Source organism: Lepus europaeus, chromosome 23 (assembly GCF_033115175.1).
Source record: "Lepus europaeus isolate LE1 chromosome 23, mLepTim1.pri, whole genome shotgun sequence".
In the NCBI taxonomy this organism is placed as follows: Eukaryota; Metazoa; Chordata; class Mammalia; order Lagomorpha; family Leporidae; genus Lepus; species Lepus europaeus.
This window is the reverse complement of record NC_084849.1, coordinates 2,318,768-2,342,444: the sequence shown is the minus strand read 5'-3', so window position 1 is coordinate 2,342,444 and position 23,677 is coordinate 2,318,768. Positions and strand designations below refer to the sequence as shown.

Here is a 23,677-nt window from a genome sequence, read left to right as displayed (position 1 = left end):
AAGCCCATCGGATTTTAAGTAAGATGAGAAGCACAGGTCTCCCTGATGTGGTATTTGAACGAAGGCTTGAAGAGGTTGAAAGTGAGCGTAGTCAAAATTACTGCTGAAAATCCCTGAACTGCTTTTACAAATGACAGCGTGCATGGGGTGTTTGGTTGGAAAAACAGCCACAAGTTCTCCCATGCCTGTGTGTACACGCTTGTGCTGGGGCTTGTGGATCTTCCCCGCTGAGGCGAGGTCTCATCTGTGCCCCTGAACCTGGTGTGGGTCAGGTGTCGGGCTTTGACCAGCAAACCACCAGCACACGTGACACGAGCAGAGGTTTGCAACGCGCATGCAGTGGGGCTGTCCCTGCTGCTGCACCTACAACCCCGGACACTTTCCTGAGGATCGAGGTTCTGCGAGTCACAGCCACACCAGAGGGGACACTGACCCCAACGCCAGAGGCGTGAAGAGCGCCCCAGACAGGAAACACAGAGGGCAGCTCCTGAATCCCCACTCGCGTCTCCTCGATCGTCGAGGTTGGCCTGCGAGAGGACTGTGAAGATGACCAGGATCACCGGGCATCACGGCAGTGTTTGAGCAAGGGGACTGTGGTGACAGGTCGGGGAGAGGGCCAGGGCCCGGGGGGGGGGGGGGGCTTGCGGCTATGGGAGCCTAGGTTTTCTGTGTGTTTGTGTGGGATGAGAAGACTTTAGAGGTTTCCTCAGAGGGAGTTCAAGATTTGACGGTGATTAAGGGTGAGGAGAGGGGACGTGGAGACCAGTCAAAAGGGTGTGTAACCGTCCAGGCAGAGTGACGGTGGCTAGACTCAGATCCAATGGAGACGGGGACAGTGGACAGCACTGGGGATGCTGTGGGCACCTCATCCCCAATCCAAACTACACCCAGTCCAATCTTTCTCTCCAGATTTGATTCCTCTCTTGCTAAGTGGGAGGTCTCTTCTCATTCCACCTCCCAGGTCTGACTCTGGAGGGCACCCTCCAGGCGGGATCATAAAGTCACCTGTCTCAAGGAGACGCCACCCCAGCTGCTGTGGTGTAGTCACGCACACCACTGCCACTGTGCTGCTGCTCAGGAGCACGCGGGTCGGACGGGGCTCTGCATGGCGGTTTTGTGCAGCCGTCCTCGGAGGCTGCTCACCACGGCATAGTAGGGAGGGTGGAGGGGCTGAGCTCTCTCTCTCTCTATCTCTCTGAAGGCTTCTTTCTGTGGCAGCCAGGCTGTAAGGACACGTACTCCAAGAGCAAGCTCCCAGGAGCAGTCATTTGGCAAATGTTGGTTGTATCACCTTTGTTTCAAATGGTCAAAGACAGGTCAAGGCCAGGGTGGGTGTAGGAGATGACCACCCAAGGGCATGAACCCCAGGAGGCCGGGTCCAGGGAACTCAGAATCACTGGAGTAACCATCTACCACACCAGTGAACACTAGGCTGAGCCACAGGTGCCTTACGGGTGGCAGTGGTGCCCTCTTGGGTTGCTCAGGAAAGGAAGGCAGTCGTCACCTGCTGCTACCTTCTCCCCAGGCCAGAGTTCTCAGTGCCCACAGGCTGCCGCCGCCCATGGTTTCCACCACTGTCCTGTTGCGAGAGCTCCACTCATCCTCACCTGCACCTTGGGTACGTTTCCACCTCTGCAGCACCCGAGCTCCTGATTCCAGGGTTTCTAACGGGGGATTCTGCAGGTGTTTAAGCCTAAGGTTGCACGCTGGTGGCCATGGAGCCAAATTTGGCTCATGGGACTTGTTTGGTTTTAAAAACCACAACCTACAAGATGAGAGATTTTGCCTAAAATACCCGGTTTCTGGTCTCTCTGGAAGTGCCAGCACAGTGCCAGCACTGGACACTATGTGGCCACAGGGATGCTTCTTTGGAGCTGAGTGACAACTTCCCTGGGTGAGAACAGGCTCTTGGCTCCATGGCAACCCCATTCCTCCCTGCTGTCTTTCTCAGCCTAGAACCCCCTTCCATGTCCCTCATCTCCGAGTTAAAGCAGATTTCATCAGGACCATGGTTTTATCACAAGTGAGACAACAAAAACCAGGCTGTGAGAACAGCGTGCTCCCCATGCACAGCCCAGGGAAGCCACTTCTTCCCCTGCTTCCCCTGCTGACTGTAAAGCAGTCCCCAGGCTGGCTCATGGCCAGGGCAGGCGGGAGCTGGGAGTGGGGAGTGTCTCCTGTCTCATGCCTGTCACTGTCAGAAGTCTTTGCCTCTTACAAACAGCCAATATGTCTCAACAGCATCCTTAAACAGAAGATGGGGTTTGTCACGGACACCCTCACCCACAGGCTGTCCTCACTGTGGGCTATTTACAAGCCAAAGAGAAAGCACCTGCTTTCGCGACTTTGCTGGCCGCGAAGCCATCTGTCTGACCTCTGAGTCCCATCACTGCTGGGTCCAGTACTGGACATTCCCTTCACTTGCACGAACCAGCCTGGGAGGGATGTGGGGGGGATTTCAGGCTGGGGCGTGCAGCCTGCACTGTGGTTAGCCTTGCTGTGGCTATGGCAGTAGAAGCCCAAGCTCTCCCAGCCTCAAGAGGTGACACACAGTGACTGCACAGCTGAGGCTGGAACTTCTCCGGCTCCCTTCTCTGGGGATAGTGCCTGAGCTCTGCTAGGACTGGCCATGCCTCCTCTTTCTTCTACAACCACCTGTGCCTGCTTGGCCAGCACTGTGATGTGCTAGGTTCCCGGGGACACAGGGTGAGTGTTTGGGGTGCAGGTGGGGAAGGAGTGTGTGTTTCTGCTGCAGGCTCCGGGCCTGAGAACCACGGTGACGCCAGCTGACTCAGAGCTGAGCCCGCACGAGGAGAGATGACAGCAATCGGCCAAACAAGCCAAACTGCACCCAGGTAGGGGGGCTCTCGCTGACTGCAGGTCGAAAAGCAATTAACACGAGATGGGTTGAAGCTGGCTGAGCCTGTTCATTCTCTAAAATTGCAGAAGAGCTATTGAATCGAACTGGAAGCCAAACTTGGAGGTTACAACTCCAGCTGCACCTGCAGGGGGAGCAGATGTGGGAGCTCATTAGCGCCGCCTGCAGGTGTGGGCACTGCTCTGACCTCGTCCATGCGTCTGACCGGTGGACGACTTGTAGCAAGGGTGATGCAACCCCAGATTTGCTCAGTGACTGCTCGTGGGAGCTTGCTCTTGGAGCACGTGTTCTTACAGCCTGGCTGCTACAGAAGGGTTTGCTGTCTGCTGTCTCCCGCCACCAGGTCACCAGCAGTCAAGGGGTGGGGGCACACATTTTCAACTCAACGCTGGTAAAATTCAACAAAAACCGGTGAAAATAAGTAAATGGATGTTAAATTGCTGATGAATTTGTCCACCTAGAAAGTGAATGTTTGTCCTGTTCTCTTCACGGCTATCAGCAATGGATAATTTATAATATCTAATAATCCAAAATGACTTCTTGGACCTGGTTAAAGTTCATCTTCCTATCTACCTATCTTCTACATATTATTTATCCATTTATCTGTTTATCAGCTATCTCTACATCTATCCACCATGTCTTTATTGTCTGTCACTTCTATACCTACCTACCTGTCTACCTGTATCTTTCTATATGTACCCCCTCCCTCCTTTCTTTTTCCTCCTTCCTTCCACCCACCTACCTAAGTCACTCTATATCTATCTATCCCCTCCCATCCATCCATCACCTGATCACCTATCTATAACCCATGTACCCACCAAGCCACCTGCCCATCTAATCCATCTTTTATATTTCTTTTTCCTCCCCTGCCCCACATCCATCCTCTTTCTCCTTGCCACCGAATTTAAGCAACTTTGCGCAGAAATGTGCCATGTTCAGATCTCGTGATACCAGCCAGAGGCCCTGCGATGTTCCTGGCTTCTTGCAGCCAGTTCACTCCAGCAGGACCCTGGACAGGCACTGAGCTGCCCGACAGCAACATCGCAGCCCGCCCGGAGGGGGTAGGGAGGATGCTGTGACTCCTGCTGGCAGCAGAGCGTGGGCTTGACGTCTGCCAGACCCTGCCCTTGGGAGCCCTGGCTGTCCCTCGGAGGAGTCTACCCTCACCTAGCGAGAGCCCAGAAGCCTCTGCACACTTAGACTGGGATGAGCAAAAGGCTCCCTTGTGCATCTCTAGCCTACGTTTGGCACCTTGAGGTTGGCACCACTCTGTGTGGCCTAAGCAGAGCCCTCAAGCGCACACCACCTGCTGGCCAGCTGCACCTGCTCTACCTTGGTTGGACAGTGCCAACGACTCCCACTCCTCTGGGTCATCTGGCTCTCTTGAGCTCCGGCAGACAGAGGCCCAGCCACCCTCCATGGAGTCTGCTTCCGCCGGCCCCACGTCTGGGCTCAGCAGGACTCTTGCTTACTTGTGATGGGCACTCTGGATTCAAACTTGGGCCCGTGACTTCCCCTCTGTGCCTCGGCTTTCTCCTCTGTAACCTAGAACTTTGCTGGGACCAGAACAACCCGAAGTAGTAGGCAGCGTTCTGATTGGTACTTGCGAAAGCACCAGAGTGACTGCAATTCACTGTGAAAACGGCAATTTCATTTTCTCAGGATTGATTTTGTAGCATACTAATTTTTTGAATGTTTAAGATTTGTAAAATTAAAATTAAACATTTAATATATTTTAGATGCCAAAAACACACATGAGCAAATTATAAATTTATAACCTGGTGCATATTGAACGACGGCTGCCAATTTCATATAAATAATTAGCTGCTGCAGGCTCCCTCCCACTTCTTGCATTTCAATCCCCTGCACCCAAGAGTGCCTCTCAGCTCCATCTGTTCTCAGTCCAGGGCTAGCCTTGATTTCCCAGCCTCCCTTGCAGTTAAGTAAGACCATGTGACTGTGTCCAGCCAATGGGCTATGAGCAGCAGGCCTGGGTGCTGATTCTTCCTGATTTTCCACATCTTCCCCAGGCCCACCAGCTGGTGATGGAGGAGTTCTGGGGGCCTTGGAGGGGTCTTGGATCCCTGAGTCACCGTGTGGAAGACAAGGACACTGTGCTGGACTATGGTGGGTTGTTACAGCCCGGGTCTCACCCCCAGCAGGTGCAGTGGGACAAGTGCGGATGGGCGGTGCCCAGGGCACCAAGCAGGACCTGGGATGCAGCTGGGGCAGGGAGGATGTGGCCGAGGTAGCAGAGATGTGGCAGCCGTCCAGAACGGGCAAGAACTGCGGTGAAAGCCTGGGGTGTTTGGGCTCGAGCCCCAGTCCCGACTCCAGCTTCCTGCTGCACATACTGGGAGGTAGCAGTCGTGACCCAAGTACACAGGCCCCTGCTGCTAGCGGGGGAGACCTGGACTGAGTGCCCGGCTCCTGCTTTTCTCTTTCTCTGTCGCTCTGTGTCCGCCTCACAAATAAATACGCAAGTAAGTGAAAAATCAAAGTTACTTAAAAATCCGCACAGTTAGCAACCTGGATTAGACTCAGCAAACCAGAGAAACTCAGCTTTTTCGGACAGCCACAGCCGGAGCTGTGCAGGGGCACGTTTCTTCTCTGAGCCGCTGTGCGGTGGAAGTGACGCCCACGTCACCTGTGGGGCTGGGCGCGCCCTCGTCCCTTGTTCTGTAGACGCACACGTCCTCCCGGTACAAATCGTGGCCACCTGTCTCCACGGGAGGGCTGCCCGTGGTCGTTCCCACAGCAGCAATCTCTCCACTCTGATGGAGAGACAGCGTAGGGCAGTACCTGTGCCACCTGCCACAGGTCAGCATAGGGCAGTACCTGTGCCACCCTGCCACAGAGCACCTGTGTTTTTATCTACTAACATGTTTCTCTGTACCAACTACTTCTTAAGTTTCATCTGCCAGGAAGAACGGAGGTCCACTAACTCACAGTTGGGAATGTCAGATGTATGTTGTTCTAATGCACATTACAACAAATATAAATCCACTAGTGTAGAAATCTCCTCACCAGCTAAAGAACTGCTGCATAGCGTATCTTAGAGAACACAGCATTTAAGGACCCAGCGTCCTGACGTGATGTTTCCTCCAACCATACAGTCTGTGCGCCAGCCCTGGAGGCCCTCCCGGCTCTGTGTGCCAGCCCTGAAGGCCCCGTCTGGCTCTGTGCGCCGGCCCTGGAGGCCCTTCCAAAACACGGCCGAGTCCTTCCTAAGGCTTGTCTTGGAGGGAAACTGCATTAAATTCAGGTTGCTGTTCAGGCAGACACCACTTCAGGGTCCCTGGACTGTAGAAACACACACACACACACATGTGCACACACACATGCATGCACACATACATGTACCTCGATGCCCTCTGTTTATTCTAGACTGCAGAAATACACACATGGGTACACAAATGTGCCCACACATACACACATGTACACACGTACCCTGATGCCCACTGCTTACCCTGGACTGCAGACACACACACACGTGTGCATACACATGCACACACACAAACACACATACACATGTACCCTGATGCCCACTGTTGACCCTGGACTACAGACACACACATGTGCACACACATGCACACGTACACACACACACACTGATGTCCACCATTTACAGCTCCCTGTGCACAGACATCCGCCTGCATTTTAGACCCAGGGCTGCCCAGGGGAGCAGCCACGACCTGTCCTCGGGGACTGCACACCCTGGCTTCCCCGGACGGGGCAGTTTCACACCTGTGAACACGGAGGCGTCCCCTTTCAGTGTCAAAAGTGACCCGCGGGGAGAAACACTCCAGGCACAAGCAGCGCGGTGGCCGTGCCCGTCAGAGGGGTCCCCCGCTCCGCACGTCCGCTCCTGGGCCCCGAGCCTGCTGTCGCATTTGAGGTTCAGCACTGTGGTGAGCTGGCTGGGTTGGGCAGCACCATGAGCACCTGCGCCCCTTCTGCTGCCCCTGCCCGCCCCTGGCTGGAGGGGGCAGCAGCGCACGCCGTCCACACGGCTAGGAGGCCTCTCCCGGGCCTCTGCCGTTTTCGTCTGTGCCGCATGTTTGCCCACGACTACGTAACACCTTCCCTTGACACCTGACTCCTTTATTGCCCATTCTCCGCGCTGTGGCCGGAGAGATATCCCCGAACTCTGACCCAACCTTGGCTCTCACTAAGCCCCTCGCCTGCAGGATGAACCCCAGATGGCCCCTGTGTCTCAGCATGCCTTGCGGAATGGCCGCAACGCTGGCTGTAGTTCCAGCACCCATTCTCCCATGCTCCTGGTGCAAGCCTCGGGCTCTGTGGTCATCGCCACCAGCACTGTCGTGGCACCGGCAGCAGCTGCGCGTGAGAAGGTGGTCCACGCGTTTGTGAGCTTGTCTCCAGGCAAGTGGTTTCCAGGCAGGGGTGACCGTGGCCTGTTCCAGTCTCAGGCCGGATGCTCACTAACTCCTACTGCAGTGGCCTCTCTACTCGCGACCACCACGCGGTGAGGAGAGGGACTTGCCCTACAGGGGGCCGCTGCAGCCACAGCTGGACATGGGGGTCACTGTGGCCCGGAGCGGTGCCCACATGTCCTGGACTCCACGCTGTCTGCAGGAGGACCATGCTTTCCCGGGGGTGTGTGTCCAGGGCGTGTCCGGGGGCGTGTCCCGTGCCCCCTCTGGGCTCTCCACCAATGCCCCCGCTGCGCCTCTAGGTTTCCTATGTCTGCACCTGCTGCGGGGCGGGGCGTGGGGCTTGTGTGGAACAGACCCTGTGGGGCTCCAGCCTTCTGGTTTGTCGTGAGAAATGTCACTCGGGATTGTGGAAGTCCAAAGAGAAGCCTGCGTTTGGGGTTCAAATGTGGGGCGCTCCTGGTTGAGCGTGACCGTTGCCTCCAGTGAGGGACCCGTGCTCAGACGTGTACCCGAGGGCCTCACTCTGCTCACTGTCGGGGTCACAAACACGCGTCGCTCCTCCAGGGGCTCCCTCTCCCTTCCTGGATCACAGACTCCCTGAAGGTGGCAATGCCAGGACCTCCTACACGCACCCCAGGACTCAAATCAAGACTCTCGGGCGAGCTCTCCCCAGACAGGACGTTTATGGCCCGAGAGACGAGCAGTGAAAACCGCCCTTTGGGCCAGCTCTGATCCCTACTTTAGGGCTGCCCACACACAGTGTCACCGTCGTCTTCTGTTAATTTTAGCTCTGCTGTGTCGGAGGACGGGTGCTAGGTATGTTCCGTGTCTCCACTGAAGTGGGGTTTGGGTCACGCCCCTATGCTACGCCTGCAGACACCTCTCAGACGCGACGCGGGGCGGAGCTGCGAGCCTCGTTTTGGCACCAGCGGCACCAACTCCTAAATCATCACCAGAACCCCCAGTGCTGGGCTGAAAACCAAAGCCGCGGAGCTCGGCGCCGACCGCATGCCCCCTGCACGTGCTACGTGGGGTCAACTGTCTGCAGTCTCCAGATGACTCAGGCAGGCGCCTCACGCCTTAACGCACCCGTTCTCAATGTTTGCCCTCTGTGGAGAACAGCGGTTTTTGCTTTCTCCTGTGGGGTAGTCGTAAAGCTGTAAATCAAACACAGAATCTTCACAGATACGGCGGACACCGAGCCAGACCCAGCAGGCCGGTTCTATGCCTGTGATCCAGGCTGCACCAACGGGGGCGCCCGTCAGGAGGCCCCACCCCACAGAGTACACCTCAAATTCAGCAGCTGATGTGCATCCAGAGTACAGCCTCACTAAAGCGGCCCGCTGAGCAGGAAGGGTGTGTGGCTGGCAAAGCCGGTTCACCTAGAAACACCACAGAAGAGATGGAGGGTCCGGCACTCAAGCCCTCCTTGGTATTTGTCACTCTCTGACAGGACGCTGGACTTGTCACTCATGCAGTCCACAAAGAGCTGTGTGTCACCAAGCACCACGTGCCGGATCTTCTGCCAGGCCTGGGGCACAGCAAGCGGAAGAGCACACCTCCCGGCTCGCGCCCTGCAGCTGTGCCACGCCCCCCACAGGTGCACCGTCCTGGCTCGCGCCCTGCAGCTGTGCGACGCCCCACAGGTGCACCGTGACAGCGCCGTGCTCAAAGCAGGAAGTCATGTCTCCCCTAAGCTGAGGTCCACAAAAGGCAAGAGCCGCCTGCAGTGAAAATCGCTCTGGAAAATTTCTGACGCTCCAGTTCCTTTGACCCAGTCTACGGGCTGACTTCGAAAGCTCACCCTGGCCATGCTAACCCGCAGGGCTCTGGGAGGCAACCGTCCACAGTGCTAACACCTGCGCAGGTGCCCCTGGAAGGGGCTTCCTGCTGTCTGATCACCCAAGAACCCTGCTGGTGGGTTCCACAAAGAGACAGGGAGTGGAGGAGCAGCGCCACTGTGAGCGTTGCTTTCCGACCACGGGGATCTGGGTCAGGACCTGCAGGAAGCCAGGCAGTGTGGCTGCCTGTGCAGGCTGCGGGAGAGGCAGGCGCGTGCCCAGGAAGTCCAGGAGCCGCTGGGAGCCAGCGTGGCTGCAGGGAGAGCACCAGGCACAAGTGAGGAGGCTGTGGAGATAGGATGGGCCTTGGGGGCCACTTGGAGAATTCCGCCTTGACTGGGAGGGACTCTCGGTGAGAAGTGATGAGATGAGACCCGCATGTGAAAAGGCTCATGCTGCCTCCAGGGTTGAGAATAGATTTTGGAGTGAAGGACAAGGTCCAAAGCCAACAATGCTAGGGAGAAACTCATGGAAAATTCATGTTGCCTTCCAAGCTTGGCCCCACTCCTACAGTTCTAAATAATTACACCTGGGAAGGGTTTGTGCAGAGGTCTTGAAATTGAGAATACAGCTACAGGCATGTTCCTGCACAGAAGTCAATGTACAAGTGATTGAAGTGACTCAGGTCAATTTCCCAACACAATGCACTGTAGAAATGCGTCACACACTGAGATCCACTTTGCAATGGAAGATCCTAAGGAACAGAGTTCTAGTGTCTCCATCTGGCTCTCTGTTCACAAATATCAGAGCCGGGCGATCTGACAGAGAGCTGTGACTCTCAGGCACTGGCGTGACTCCCCACGGGGCAGCAGGCAGGCAGGCAGGAGCCAGCCCTGGCTGCCTGCTCAGACAGGCGGGTACTCTGCGCACCGCGGTCCCCACCACTACCTATCGTCTGTACTCATTACATCGTCTCCTGGCTCTTGTGCCCTTCCAGTCTTGTGAGCTCCAGGATCCTTTATGAAAAGTGGGGAAGGCCTGGGTAGGGTGCATGGTTCCTGTCCAGGTCCAAGATGACAAGGAGGCTCCATCTCTTATTCCCAGGACTGACAGGGTTTAGAAAGATGGCCAGGCCGACGTCAGCAGAGCCGGAGCTGTGCTGTATTTGACTGATGATGTCTGCCAAGGGCAGAGTAGGAGAGTGTGTAAGGTCTGCGTGCTGATGCTGCTAAAGGCTAATGTGCGAGACAGGACAACGCCTGTCTGTGCACTGGTGCAGCAGGAGAGAGCCTGCTGGGGACGCCTGTACCTCACATCAACGCGCCTCGGTCTCCGTCTTGGCTCCACCTCCAATTCAGCTTCCTGCGGGTGAGCACCCTGGAGGGAGCATGATGGCTCAAGTACCTGGGTCCCTGCCGCCCACGTGGGAGACCTGGACTGAGTCCCAGGCTCCTGGCTTCAAGCCTGTATTGTGAGTGTTTTCAGAATGAACCAGTGGATGGAAAACCAGGTTTCTGTTTCTCACTCTGTCTCTCTCTGCCTTCCAAATAGAATGATAATAAATAATAAATAAAAACTGGAAAAGGGGATGGGTTCTAATGTGAGGTCACGGAGTTACTGGGGCGCTGGCCTTGGAAGGGAAAGATGAGACTCTTGTGCAACTATGGTTAGTTCTTGCAACTAACTAAGTTAGTTAGTTAACTATAGTTAGCTCTTGCAAGTTAGCACAGACCAGTGGAACAGAACAGATACCCTGGAAGCAAATCCACACATCAGCAGCCACGTGATCTTCAACAAACATGCTAAGAACACGCAGACGGAGGATGGTCTTTTTAATAAATGGTGCTGGGAAAATTGGAGATCTACCTGCAGAACAATAAAACCAGACCTGACCTCTCACTACGCCGAAACATCAACTCAAAATGAACTAAGGACCGAACTGTGAGACCCGAAACTTTCAAACTACGAGAAGAAAACACTTCAGGGTGTTGGAAAGGGCGAGGGTTTTCTGGATCAGACCCCAAACACACGGGGAATAAAAGCAAAAATAGACAAATGGGATTTCATCCAACCAGAAGCTTTTGCACACGAAAGGAAACAGTGAAGAGCCAGCACCCGGGACGGGAGACACGTCCGCAAGCCGTACGGCTAAGACGCCAGCCCCCGGAACGGGAGACACGTCCGCAAGCCGTACGGCTAAGACGCCAGCACCCGGAACACACAGGGACTCGGCTGCCGCAAAGCCAAGGAGTGAGCAGTGCCGTGGAGCCGTGGGGAGGCACACAGGGGACCGACAGTGACACGGAAGACAGCGCCACATCACGCATCGTCAGGGAAAAGCAAACCCAAGCCACAGTGAGGTGTCACCCCACTCCAGCCAGACTGGCTCTTCTCGGAAAGAGACCAAGCGCTGGCGAGGGTGTGGAGAGAGGGTGACGCGCGCACGCTGCTGGCGGGAGTGTGATTTAGTGCGGCCGTGGTGGAAGCCAGTGCGCAGGCTCCTCAGAACGCTAAAGCCGGCACCACCGCGGATCCAGCAGTACCAGCCCGCGTGCATGGCCACAGGGGATGAAGAGGGATCTGAGCGGCCCGCGCAGTGGCTCACTAGGTTAATCCTCCACCTGCGGCGCCGACATCCATGTAGGCACCGGGTTCTAGTCCCGCTTGCTCCTCTTCCAGTCCAGCTCTCTGCTGTGTCCCAGGAGGGCAGTGGAGGATGGCCCAAGTGCTTGGGCCCCTGCACCCGCATGGGAGACCAGGGGAAGCACCTGGCTCCTTGCTTTGGATCAGCACAGCGCCTGCCGTAGCAGCCATATGGGGGGTGAACCAATGGAAGGAAGACCTTTCTCTCTGTCTCTCTCTCTCACTGTCTAAGTCTGTCAAATTAAAAAAAAAAAAAGGAGTGATCTGCACTCCAGCCGTGCACTGCCACGAGGTGCAGACAACCGAGACGTCCACCCATGGTGGCGGGATGAAGAGAACGTGGCACATGTGCACACTGGACACTACCAGCCACGGAAGGATGCCATCTGCCATTTGCAACCACATGGTGAAGACCACAGGTCATGCACCACGCACAGAACGTGGGCTGTCCAGGTCTCGCTCCGTGGGAGGACACAGTCTGTATCAGCTTTCTCACTCCACATAAACCTACACCGACTTCCCAGATCCACATCAGCTCCACGCGTACAGACACACATCCATGAAACAGGGCTCAGTCTAAACCCGTAACCACGGGGAGGGCAGGGGAGGGCGGGCCGGAGAGAGGACTGGCACTCAGGTTACAGGTAGGTAGGGGGAGAAGTGCTGGGCTTCGACTGCCCAGTAGAGTGACCGCAGGTGCTGTTAGCATTTCTGTGCTAGGTGAAGCCACGCAATCTCTTGTAGAAACGCGTTGTTGTAGAAGCCAGAGCCCGGCCCGCGCTGCTCTCCGGTGCTCACTGTGATGGCCCAGAGCTGTCCCCGCTGTCGGCACGTCCCAGCCGGCAGCCTGAGCTAAACCAGACTCCTCACCCAGTCCCCAGTCTCCCGTGTTTCCTCGCAGTCACGGGAAGTGGATTAAAACGAATGCAGCAGCGTGGGTGCGTATGGGAGTACATGAACATCTATGACACGTGCAATACACACACGCAGGCACACGCACTTACATGCGCACATAAGGGAACTTCGGAAAGTTCATGGGAAACGAAATCTCAAATCTCAACGGCATCCATGCAGGAGGGGTCTGGAACGTTCAGGAACAATGCTAGAACCAAAGCCGCGTGGCCGCCACCCTTCTCCCACCAGAACAGCCTTGTCCTCTGATTGCTGCCCGGAACGGGAAGTGGCCGGTGTAGCCGGATCGGGTCGACAACCGCGCGAGCTCTTGGCCAGGCGCAGGGGAGAAGCCACCGAGGCCTCAGGGGAAGACCTGCGGCAGAGGCCCCCGGCCAGGCGAGTAGGGCGTGGGCGGCTGCTGCTGGGCGGGACCGGGGCACTGCACCTGCCGCTGCGAGCTCCGCCCGCCCCGCCCCGGAGGCCGGGGACCCCTGCCCCCCCGCACCTGCCAGCGCGCCCTGCTGTCAATCACCAGAGGACGAGGGGGCCAGGAGCAAAGCAGGGTGACGCAAGTGGTTCACCCACCCCTTAGCGAAAGGAAAGCCTGCGGAGACGGCGCCCTCCCGCCGTGCTGACGTCACAGGTGCCCCTCCCGCCGCGCTGACGTCACAGGTGCCCCTTCCACCGCGCTGAGGTCACACAGAGCCATCCCTTCCTGCCCGTGGTGACGTCACAGGCACCTCTTCCTACCGCGCTGATGTCACACATAGCCCTTCTGCGCATGCTGACGTCACACAGTGATGTCCCTTGCACCTGTGCTGACGTCACAAGGCTGAGCCCCTCTGTCCACGCTGACGTCACAGCTCCTCCCGCGCCCACCCGCCCTGCACGCCCTCCGCAGGGGACCCGGCGGCCGAGGCAGCGCCCGGGCTCCCGGCGCGGGGACGCGCTGACCACTTGCCTTGACCACGTCCTCATCCGACGAGCGGCACTCCACGGACGCCTGCAGCTCGGCCACGGCGCCGTCCTCCGCCACGGACACCACCTTCACGGGCACGGCCACCGTCCTCCCTGTCAGGATGGCCGTGTTCAGGATCTCCGCCTCCTGCAAGACCAACACACCGCCCGTCACACCTCTGCCGGCCAGGCCTCCCGCGTGACAGCGACGGAGGCGGGGCGCGCAGAGGGGCGAGTGGGCGGGCCCGGAGGTCACGTGACGGACACCGCCCCGATTCATTGGCTGGCAGCACTGGGAGGCGGGGCTTCTGGGAGGCCGCGAGGGTGGGGCTCCAATGGCAACAGTGGCTTTATGGGTAGAGGAGACCTCGTGTGCCCTCGTTCTCGCCACGTGACCCCTTGGCAGTGCCCGGATGCCGGGACCCGGATGTTGGGCTTCCCGCCTCCGGGCCCTCCGGAAGTGCCTCTCCGAGTCACCTGATTGCCGGGGTGAGGCTGCCGCGACACAACGGGCCGAGGCAGAACCGAGAGGACGGCGGAGCCAACGCAGCTGGTCCCGCTGCGTGCCAGACCCCGACCCAGCCACCCGCGCGGTCCCCTGCCTGCACGGCACTGCTGCTGCCCTGGTTCACCTCGGGGTCACCCGGCTCGCAGGTACCGAACGGGGGACTCGAACCCGGGACAGCCGCCAGGCAGGGCGCAGCTGGGAGGAAGTGACCCGGCCAGGGCGGGGTTCCCGACCGCTCACGCCCGGTGTGGTCACACGTGCCAGCCGCTGCAGCCTGTGCAGCGCGGCCTGGCCCCGGGACACTGCTGACACCTGCCGCACACGCGTGCACACACCCTGCTGACCGCCCAGCGCGGCCTGGCCCCGGGACACCGCTGACACCTGCCACACACGCACACACACACACACACACCCTGCTGACCGCCCAGCGTGGCCTGGCCCCGGGACACCGCTGACACCTGCCGCACACACACACACACACCCTGCTGACCGCCCAGCGCGGCCTGGCCCTGGGACACCGCTGACACCTGCCGCACACGCGTGCACACACCCTGCTGACCGCCCAGCGCGGCCTGGCCCCGGGACACCGCTGACACCTGCCGCACACGCACACACACACCCTGCTGACCGCCCAGCGCGGCCTGGCCCCGGGACACCGCTGGGCACCTGCCACACACGCACACACACACCCTGCTGACCGCCCAGCGCGGCCTGGCCCCGGGACACCGCTGACACCTGCCGCACACGCGTGCACACACCCTGCTGACCGCCCAGCGCGGCCTGGCCCCGGGACACCGCTGGGCACCTGCCGCACACGCGCGCACACACCCTGCTGACCGCCCAGCGCGGCCTGGCCCCGGGACACCGCTGGGCACCTGCCGCACACGCACACACACACCCTGCTGACCGCCCAGCGCGGCCTGGCCCCGGGACACCGCTGGGCACCTGCCGCACACGCACACACACACCCTGCTGACCGCCCAGCGCGGCCTGGCCCCGGGACACCGCTGGGCACCTGCCGCACACGCACACACACACCCTGCTGACCGCCCAGCGCGGCCTGGCCCCGGGACACCGCTGACACCTGCCGCACACGCGTGCACACACCCTGCTGACCGCCCAGCGCGGCCTGGCCCCGGGACACCGCTGACACCTGCCGCACACGCGTGCACACACCCTGCTGACCGCCCAGCGCGGCCTGGCCCCGGGACACCGCTGGGCACCTGCCGCACACGCACACACACACCCTGCTGACCGCCCAGCGCGGCCTGGCCCCGGGACACCGCTGACACCTGCCGCACACGCGTGCACACATCCTGCTGACCGCCCAGCGCGGCCTGGCCCCGGGACACCGCTGGGCACCTGCCGCACACGCGTGCACACACCCTGCTGACCGCCCAGCGCGGCCTGGCCCCGGGACACCGCTGGGCACCTGCCGCACACGCACACACACACCCTGCTGACCGCCCAGCGCGGCCTGGCCCCGGGACACCGCTGGGCACCTGCCGCACACGCACACACACACCCTGCTGACCGCCCAGCGCGGCCTGGCCCCGGGACACCGCTGGGCACCTGCCGCACACACACACACACACACACCCTGCTGACCGCCCAGCGCGGCCTGGCCCCGGGACACCGCTGACACCTGCCGCACACACACACGCACACCCTGCTGACCGCCCAGCGCGGCCTGGCCCCGGGACACCGCTGACACCTGCCGCACACACACATGAACACCCTGCTGACCGCCCAGCGCGGCCTGGCCCCGGGACACCGCTGGGCACCTGCCGCACACACACACACACACCCTGCTGACCGCCCAGCGCGGCCTGGCCCCGGGACACCGCTGGGCACCTGCCGCACACACACACATGAACACCCTGCTGACCGCCCAGTGGGGCCTGGCCACAGGGCACGCCCTTGAGGAGATCCCGCGGCCCTGGCACTGGCCCTGGGCTCAGAATGTCCCCACGCTTGCTCTCTCTAAGGATTTATCTGTTTCAAAGGCAGAGAGACACAGAGACAGAGAGAAACCGTCCATGTGTTCATTCCTCATGGCCACGAGGGCTTCCTTGGCTTTCCCAGGAGCGTTTGCAGGGAGCTGGACCGGAAGTGGAGCCGTCCAGGCTCAAGCTGGCGCCCACATGGCATGGCGTTGTGGCATGTATGGCTCTACCCACTGAGCCACAGTGCTGCTCCCCCACCCCACCCCCCGGCCCCCTTGCGCACAGTTGCTCAGCCACTGTGTCCCCAGCCCACCCGCACCCAGCAGTGCCTCGCCAGAGCACCCGGGGGACCTGGCTCGGCTCACACACACCAGGACCCACCAGGCCGCCTCCCCTCCTCTGCCAGGCCTGTGACCCCACGGCTCCTCCCAGACACCGCAGCAGGAGGCCGTGGTGGGTGTCTCTGTCCAGCGTAGCCTGCCTGCCCCCGGTCACTCTCCCAGAATTCTTGTGGTTGGGGACTGCGCGCACACCAGCTCCCCTGCCAGTTTGCCTGGAAGGTCACGTGAGCCGATGTTCCGATGGAGAAAACTCTGAGACCCAGGAAGCAGTGAAGACCCCATCCCGGGACAGGGCTGCGTCCAGCCCCACCCCTGCTCAGTGCCCGCTCGTCCCCGGCCCCCGTGCCCCGCGGCAAGGCTCGTCGCCCTGGCACACTACATTCTTCTGCAGAGTCGGTCCTGGTGGTGCCGGGAGCCGGTTGGAGAGCACCTAGTGCAGTGGCTATCAGTTAGTTATTGTTATCAGCCACCCGGACCCTCGTCTACACTGCGAGATGCAAAGGGCTTTGTCTACACCCCTCTGGGAGATGGGGCTGCGGAGCTGCCCTGAGTCGGTCCTCACACGGAGTCTAAATGCCTCGCGCAGCCAGCAGGAGGACTAGAAGTTTATCATCCTAAAATTACATCACCGTTTGCCTTATGCTAACTTTCCATTGCTTACATAAGCTCCTGTTTTTCCTTTATAGGATGAGGCTCATCTTATAGCAGGCTCATTTGGTTTAGCCTTTGGATATGATAATACAGTTTTTTTTTTCATTATTTTAATTCTAAAAGACAAGACTCCAGTTTGGAATGCTCCTGAATTTAAAAGACTGCCTTAGACCGTTTGAATATGCATAGGACCCCAGACACCCTGCTGCCTGCGTGCCTGCGTGCCTGTTGCTCTCTCCTCTCTGAGCTCCCAGCCTGCTGCCATTTTAACCTGGGCAAAAATATCGGGAGAAACAGAGGCCAAGTCAGAAGACGGTGCTGCCCTCTGCCCCCACGCACGGCCTGCTGCCCCACAGCAGAGGCCTTTAGAACCGAGCGGACAAAAGCGCTCCAGCTCTCCAGCCCAAACTGGCCCGTGGCAGAGGACAGACACGGGTGGGGGACCGTGTCTACGCTCCTGACGCCGGGCCTGGGATCCTAAGCCTGCACACGCATGTGGGCAGTGCAGAGCCTGCCTCCTCCAGTGACACACACGCAAAGACCATGCGTGCCTCTGCACACGCAGGTCGGCATCTGCACACAGCAGACACGGCGCTGGCAGGAGCTGGCGAGCAGCTGTGTGCCATATGCCTGGGCTGTCGCCTTAGCCTCTGAATAGCACGCATCCCTCTGCCACCAGGACCGCCGTGGGGATTAGTGGCGGAGCTCTCAGGCTTGCTGCTTCCCTGGGTGCTCTGTGCATTTGCAGTTCTTAGACTTAAGGAATGTTCTCCATCACACAGCTTTGCTGTTTTCCGGGAGGCGATGGGTATGCAGGTGACCCGTGGACACGGGGGGCCTTGCTGGGGTCTGGGACTTGGTGGGGACGTTGGTCGGCACTCACTTGCTGCCAACTGCGCAGGCTCCCTGCTCACAGCCCTCTGAGCCCAGGGCACAGAGGGGCAGAACTGCAGGGCGGCTGCTGTCTCCATCCCACCACAGCTCCAAGTCAACTTTATGCTGCCGGGTTTTTGGTGAGCGCCGCTGAGGCCCTGCTGGGTGTCTGACCCCGTGGAGGAACCTCAGCTCGCAGGGGCTCAGAGGGGCAGACAGGCATGGAGGAGCCACACCGAGGTCACACCAAGACTTTCCTTGGGGCCCCATGGCTCCCACCTGTTACAGAGAAACATTCGTCTTAGCATGGGTCCTCTGCAAAGAGCTGGCACACGGGCTCTCTGCGCACTTTATCCTGGAGGTCGAGGGGATGCCAGGGCAGGAGGGAAAGTGAGGGGGACCAGCAGGTGGCCAGAGTGGACGCCAAGCCCACCGTGGGCACGTTGAGCTTAACCATGCAGGGCCCATGTGCAGCGGGAGCTCCACCGTCTATGCTGTGTGTGCACTCGGCACGAATGTGCGTAGGTGCCCATTTGCTCACGTCGGCGGCGATGCGTGTCCCTGCAGCGAGTCTCACGGAGTCACAGAAGGCTGCGCCTGCCGAGGGCTGAGGGGCTGGGGTAGTTGCCAGCCTGCTGCGTGTGCAGGGGAGCACTCTGGCTGTGTCAGGACGTGGGAGCAGTCAGCATGAGGAAGTGCACAGGGCACCGACAGGGAGGCCCCAACATGCTGCGAAATAATGTGTCAGACAGGCGGCTGACAGTCTGAAGCCAGAATTAGTGTGTGTATATCAATCTATGTATCTCTCTATTTGAGAGACAGAAGGAAACAGATCATACAGAGAAACAGAGGGAGCGCCTGTCACTGGTCCACTCCCCAAATACCCACCATGGGCCCCAGCACTTAAGCCAGGTCTCCCACATGGGTGGCAGGGGCTCAGGGACCTGGGCCATCATCACTGCCCCCCCAGGGCCTGGGTCAGGAGCCAGAGCCAGACCAGGATTGATGCAGGCCAGGTGTCCTGGTTGTTTTGCCGTGCGCATGTCCGCGTGATGGCCAGGCAGAATGTTCCAGAACCTCAGGGCCTGTCCTGCAAGCAGAGTGAGCCACGTGGACGCCCAAACACTTCCTCCTCCACATGTCAGAAAGAAAGCGGCTCACGGTTCATCCGACCGGCGGAGGCTAGACCACAGGCTCGCATCCTCACAAGCACACTGGCCCTTACAGGGAGGGCTGAGCAAAGCAGGGTTTCCGAATCGACTAAAAAGATGAGACACACAGCGAGGAGCCATCGACACGTGCGGAGGACAGCGGGCAGCTGCCGACAAGCGCTTCCCGCTCTGTCTGCCGGCCCTGCAAGCTCTGGCATGGCCCGACCTGGAACTCCTTGGAAGTCCCTTCCACGACTCTGGTCACTGTCCTCTCACCGCCCACCTGCCCTTGGTAGGCAGCTTTGTCCACTGCAGGCTGAGTCCCAGGAATCAGATGTTGAAGGGACACAGGAAGTGAGGATTTAGGCTTCGTGGCTAAATCAGCACACTGCTTAACCAAGCCGGCCTGCATCAGGCATAGCGTTTTTTCTCCCGTCTTAAGAAAGTCTGTTCAGAGGCAATATCTAAAAATGAAGAAAAAAACAAAAGCGGGGGTGGACACTGTGGTGCAGTGACAGGCTGCTGCGTGGGACGCCTGCATCCCAGGTGCCCAGTGTGAGACCCTGCGACTCCGCTTCCAGCCCAACCTTCTGTTAGCGCGCCAGAGCTTGGGCCCCGACCCCACGTGGGAGACCCAGCTGGAGTCCCAGGCTCCTGGCTCTGGCCTGGCTCAGGCCTGGTCGTTGCAGGCACTGGGCAGTGAATCAGCGATAAAGGGCCCCTGTCCCATCCCTTCCCCCTTCTGTCACTCTGCCTTCAGATGATTTTTTTTTTTTTTTGGACAGGCAGAGTTAGAGAGAGAAAGGTCTTCGTTTTCCGTTGGTTCACCCCTCCAAATGGCTGCCACGGCTGGCTGATCCAAAGCCAGGAGCCAGGTGCTTCTCCTGGTCTCCCATGCAAGTGCAGGGCCCTTCAAGCACTTGGGCCATCCTCCACTGCCTTCCCAGGCCACAGCAGAGAGCTGGACTGGAAGAGGAGCAACCGGGACAGAATCTGGCACCCCAACCAGGACTAGAACCCGGGATGCCAGCACCACAGGCGGAGGATTAGCCTATTGAGCCATGGTGCCGGCCTGCATGATTTTTTTTAATGAAAAAATGAAAAAGCTACACCTGGTAAGGCATGGGGCCTGGCCCACGTGGATGGATGCCTGGCAGCCGAAGGCAGCCCTGGGAATGTGCCCTGTGCCCCTCCCTGCCTGCAGGTCCCCGTGGTTGGGAGCAGCCACCGGGGTGTGAGGGCCACGTTGTCTGTGACTTGTAGGCCGAGGTCACGGAGCTTTCACGCTGGGATGCCCATCCCCTCTCACACCCATGTGGTGCTGAGCAGCCTACGTATTCCTTGTGGTGCAGCTGCAAGATGGCCCAGTCTGTTAGCCCCGAGCCCTGGGTCACTGTGCTACTGACCTGCGTAGCACAGGCCGCGGGAGGGAGAAGCACGACCAGCTTCCCATCTCCAGGCAGTGTGCTCTCACAGCAACAGAACACCACCTACCCCACGAGCGCACAGCTCTCCGCAGCGTCAGCTCCGACAGGAATCTGGAGTCTCCCCCAGGCTGTGGGCAGGCGTGACACCGCCACACGTCCTGCCTGGCCGCCCGTGTTTCTGCCGTCACAAGCTGAGGCAGCCGCGGCACGAGTCAGAAGGGAGCCCTCCCACTCCTCTGCAGCCACGGCTTTGCCTCGCCGAGGACTTCTGCAATCCCGGCCGACCACGTGACACGCGGAATGACGACTCATCCCCCGGCCTGCCTTCTGCGTGTCTGGGCAGCAGTTTTGTCCCCCCCCCGCACCCCCCCGGTAAACAGCAAACCCTGCCCACGAGGGGATGTGTTTTTCATCCCTGCCACGTTAACCACGTGGGACCATATCTAATTAGCAATAATGCTATGTCACCATAAATAACCCCCACGTCTGTGAACAAGCAGGCAGCACCATCACCCCAGCACCTGCACCGCACACACACATGGCGAGGACCAAAAATAACCAAGCAATGTGTGCCTGAAATTTGCCAAGAGGGGACATCTTAATTGGTGTCACTACAAAAGAAGCTATGTCTACGACACGAGACAGTGGGGCCATTTCCCAATGCCTGTATCTGTATCGAACCATCACACTGTACGACTTACACTCTCTGCTTGTAAGTTATACCTCAAGACAGCTGGGGGCAGAAAGGAAACAGTTCTGGACCCCTCAGGGGTGCTCCGGCCGCACAGGCTGGGCACCAGCCGCCCCCCTTCCGTGCGCACTGCCCCTCGCGACCCTCGTGCAGGGTCTGGACGCACAGGAGCCACCTCCAGGACTGCGTCATGAAGACAACGCAGCTCCCGCGTGGCCTGGCCTCTCCCGACACTGGCTCTAGGAACATAGCTGCTATGCTGTGAGGAAGCCCTGGCCACACGGGGAGCCCGTGGGGGAGGGATCTGACAGCTGCAGGTGAGATCCGGCTTTGCCCACCAGAATCGGAAGGGGAGGCTCCCGAGGCCTTGACCCAGCCTCCATCTCACTGCTCCGAGCGCGAGCCAGCTGCCGAGTCCTTCCACTGCCAGAGCCCGGCGACGATCGGATGGAAAGACTGTTCCGTTCCGCTGTGACACTCCTGTTACCTCTGCAGCCATGGACAACGGATCACCCTGGGAGACGACACCATCAGCCGTCCTTGAATTCCCTTCCGGTTCCTCCCCCTCTGCCACGTCGGCTTCCCAGCTCCTCCTGTTTGAAACTTCTCTCATCCCGCTGAGGCTGGCGCCCTCAACACTGTGCTCTGAGATCCAGCGAAGCCACTGTGCTCTGAGATCCAGCGAAGCCAGCCGCACCTTGCACACAGGCTGACTTAAACGCTGTGTCCCTTACGCTCAAATGTTGCTTACTGCGGAGCGGGGTTCCAGCCCTAGCACTCTTCAGCATTTTAGGCTGGGCAGTTCTTTGTCCCCAGGGTGTTGTGGGATGGCAGCAGGTGCATTATGGCATCGCCCGCCCCTCCCTAGTAGATGCCAGTAGCACCCACTCCACACCACTGCCACTGCTGTGACAACCAGAACTACCTGCAGGCAGTGCCAAACGTCCCCGGGGTGGGGCGGGTAGCTCTCAGTTGGGGTCCACTGCTGTAGGACTCGGCAGCAGGCTGCCATTGGGCTTCCTGTCTCAGGACGGTTTGTGTATCCTGGAGTTGTCAGTTGTCTTCCCTTTACACCCTCTCACAGTTTACCCTCTTTTTTTTTTTTTTTTTTTTTTTTAATATTTATTTGAAAGGCAGAGGCAGAGAGAGAGAGAGATCTTCCATCTGCTGGTTCCCACCCCAAATGGCCACAATGGCCAGAGCTGTGCTGATCTGAAGCCAGGAGCCAGGAGCTTCTTCTGGGTCCCCCATGTGGGTGCAGGGGCCCAAACACTTGACCCATCTTCCACTGCTTTCCCGGCCATAGCAGAGAGCTGGATCAGAGTGGAGCGGCCAGGACTTGAACCAGTGCCCATATGGGATGCCGGCACTGCAGGAGGTGGCTTTACCCTCCACGCTTTGTTTTTTCATCTGATACGTTCTGTAGGTCAAATGCACAGAGGGGTCAGGGACCTTTCTTGACTGGTGCTGCATTTTTGTTTTAATAAATACATACACCAAAGAATGGGAAAATTAAATTGCAAAATGAAATGGAAAATCTTTTTCCCACAGAAACCTTTTACTTCGTGCATTTCATAAATATAAATTCAGGAACACGGCGACTCTTCCCAGCCTAACTGCCCTCCCACCCTCACTCCCACACTTCGTCCTCCTCCCTCTCCAATCCCATTCTTATTTTTTATTAATAACTATTTTCAATTAACTTTGTATACATAAGTTTAACCCTATACTAAGTAAAGAATTCAACAAATAGTATAGGAAAAAAAAAAACATTCCTCAACAGTCAAGTCAAGGGCTGTAAAGTCCTTGCTTCTCAAAGCTCCATACCTTTCAGGTGCTCTGTTAGTTATCACAGAGCAGGGAGAACATATGGTATTTGTCCTTTTGGGACTGGCTTATTCCACTAAGTATGATGTTTTCCAGTTGCATACATTTTGTTGCAAATGACAGGATTTCATTTTTTTTATCACTGTGTAGTATTCCATGGCGTACACATCCCATAATTTCTTTATCCAGTCTTGAGTTGATGGGCATTTGGGTTGACTCCGTGTCTCAGGTAATGTGACTTGAGCTGCAGTCAACATGGGGGTGCAGACAGCTCTTTCATGTGCTGATCTCATTTCCCGTGGGCAGATGCCCAGGGTGGGTGGCTGGGTCACAGGGCAGGTCTGTAGTCAGACTTCAGGAATCTGCACACTGTCTCCACCACAGCGGCGGTGCCAGTGGACATCCCCAGGAAAATCCGGATTTTTCTTCAGTTCAGCGGTATGGAGCCAGTGTGTACAGGATTTTGTGCAACTAGAACAGGCTTTATGTAATAGACTTACCCTTGGAAATAGAACATAATTTTAAAAATCGTATTTTATTGTAAAGTGGGGCTTGCTATTAAAAGCTGTCCCCAATTAGCAAGCTCAAGTCCCAACCCAAACGCTGCCTCTCTCCAAGTCTCCTCGCGTGGAGAGAGTACACACGCTGCTGATGGTTTATGACAGACGTTACATAAACTGGCTACGGAAGAGGAGCGCACGGATCCAAG

At 58.4% G+C, this 23,677-nt stretch overlaps 1 protein-coding gene across 1 annotated transcript in view; it reads right to left on the bottom strand.

Annotated features, from left to right (window-relative positions):
- Positions 1-23,677, bottom strand: part of TMEM132D (transmembrane protein 132D) — a 469,684-nt gene that overhangs the window by 67,142 nt on the left and 378,865 nt on the right. Inside the window, exon 5 of the mRNA XM_062182824.1 lies at positions 13,558-13,701. Coding sequence (XP_062038808.1) covers positions 13,558-13,701 — 144 coding nt within the window. The remainder of the gene's footprint in view (positions 1-13,557; positions 13,702-23,677) is intronic.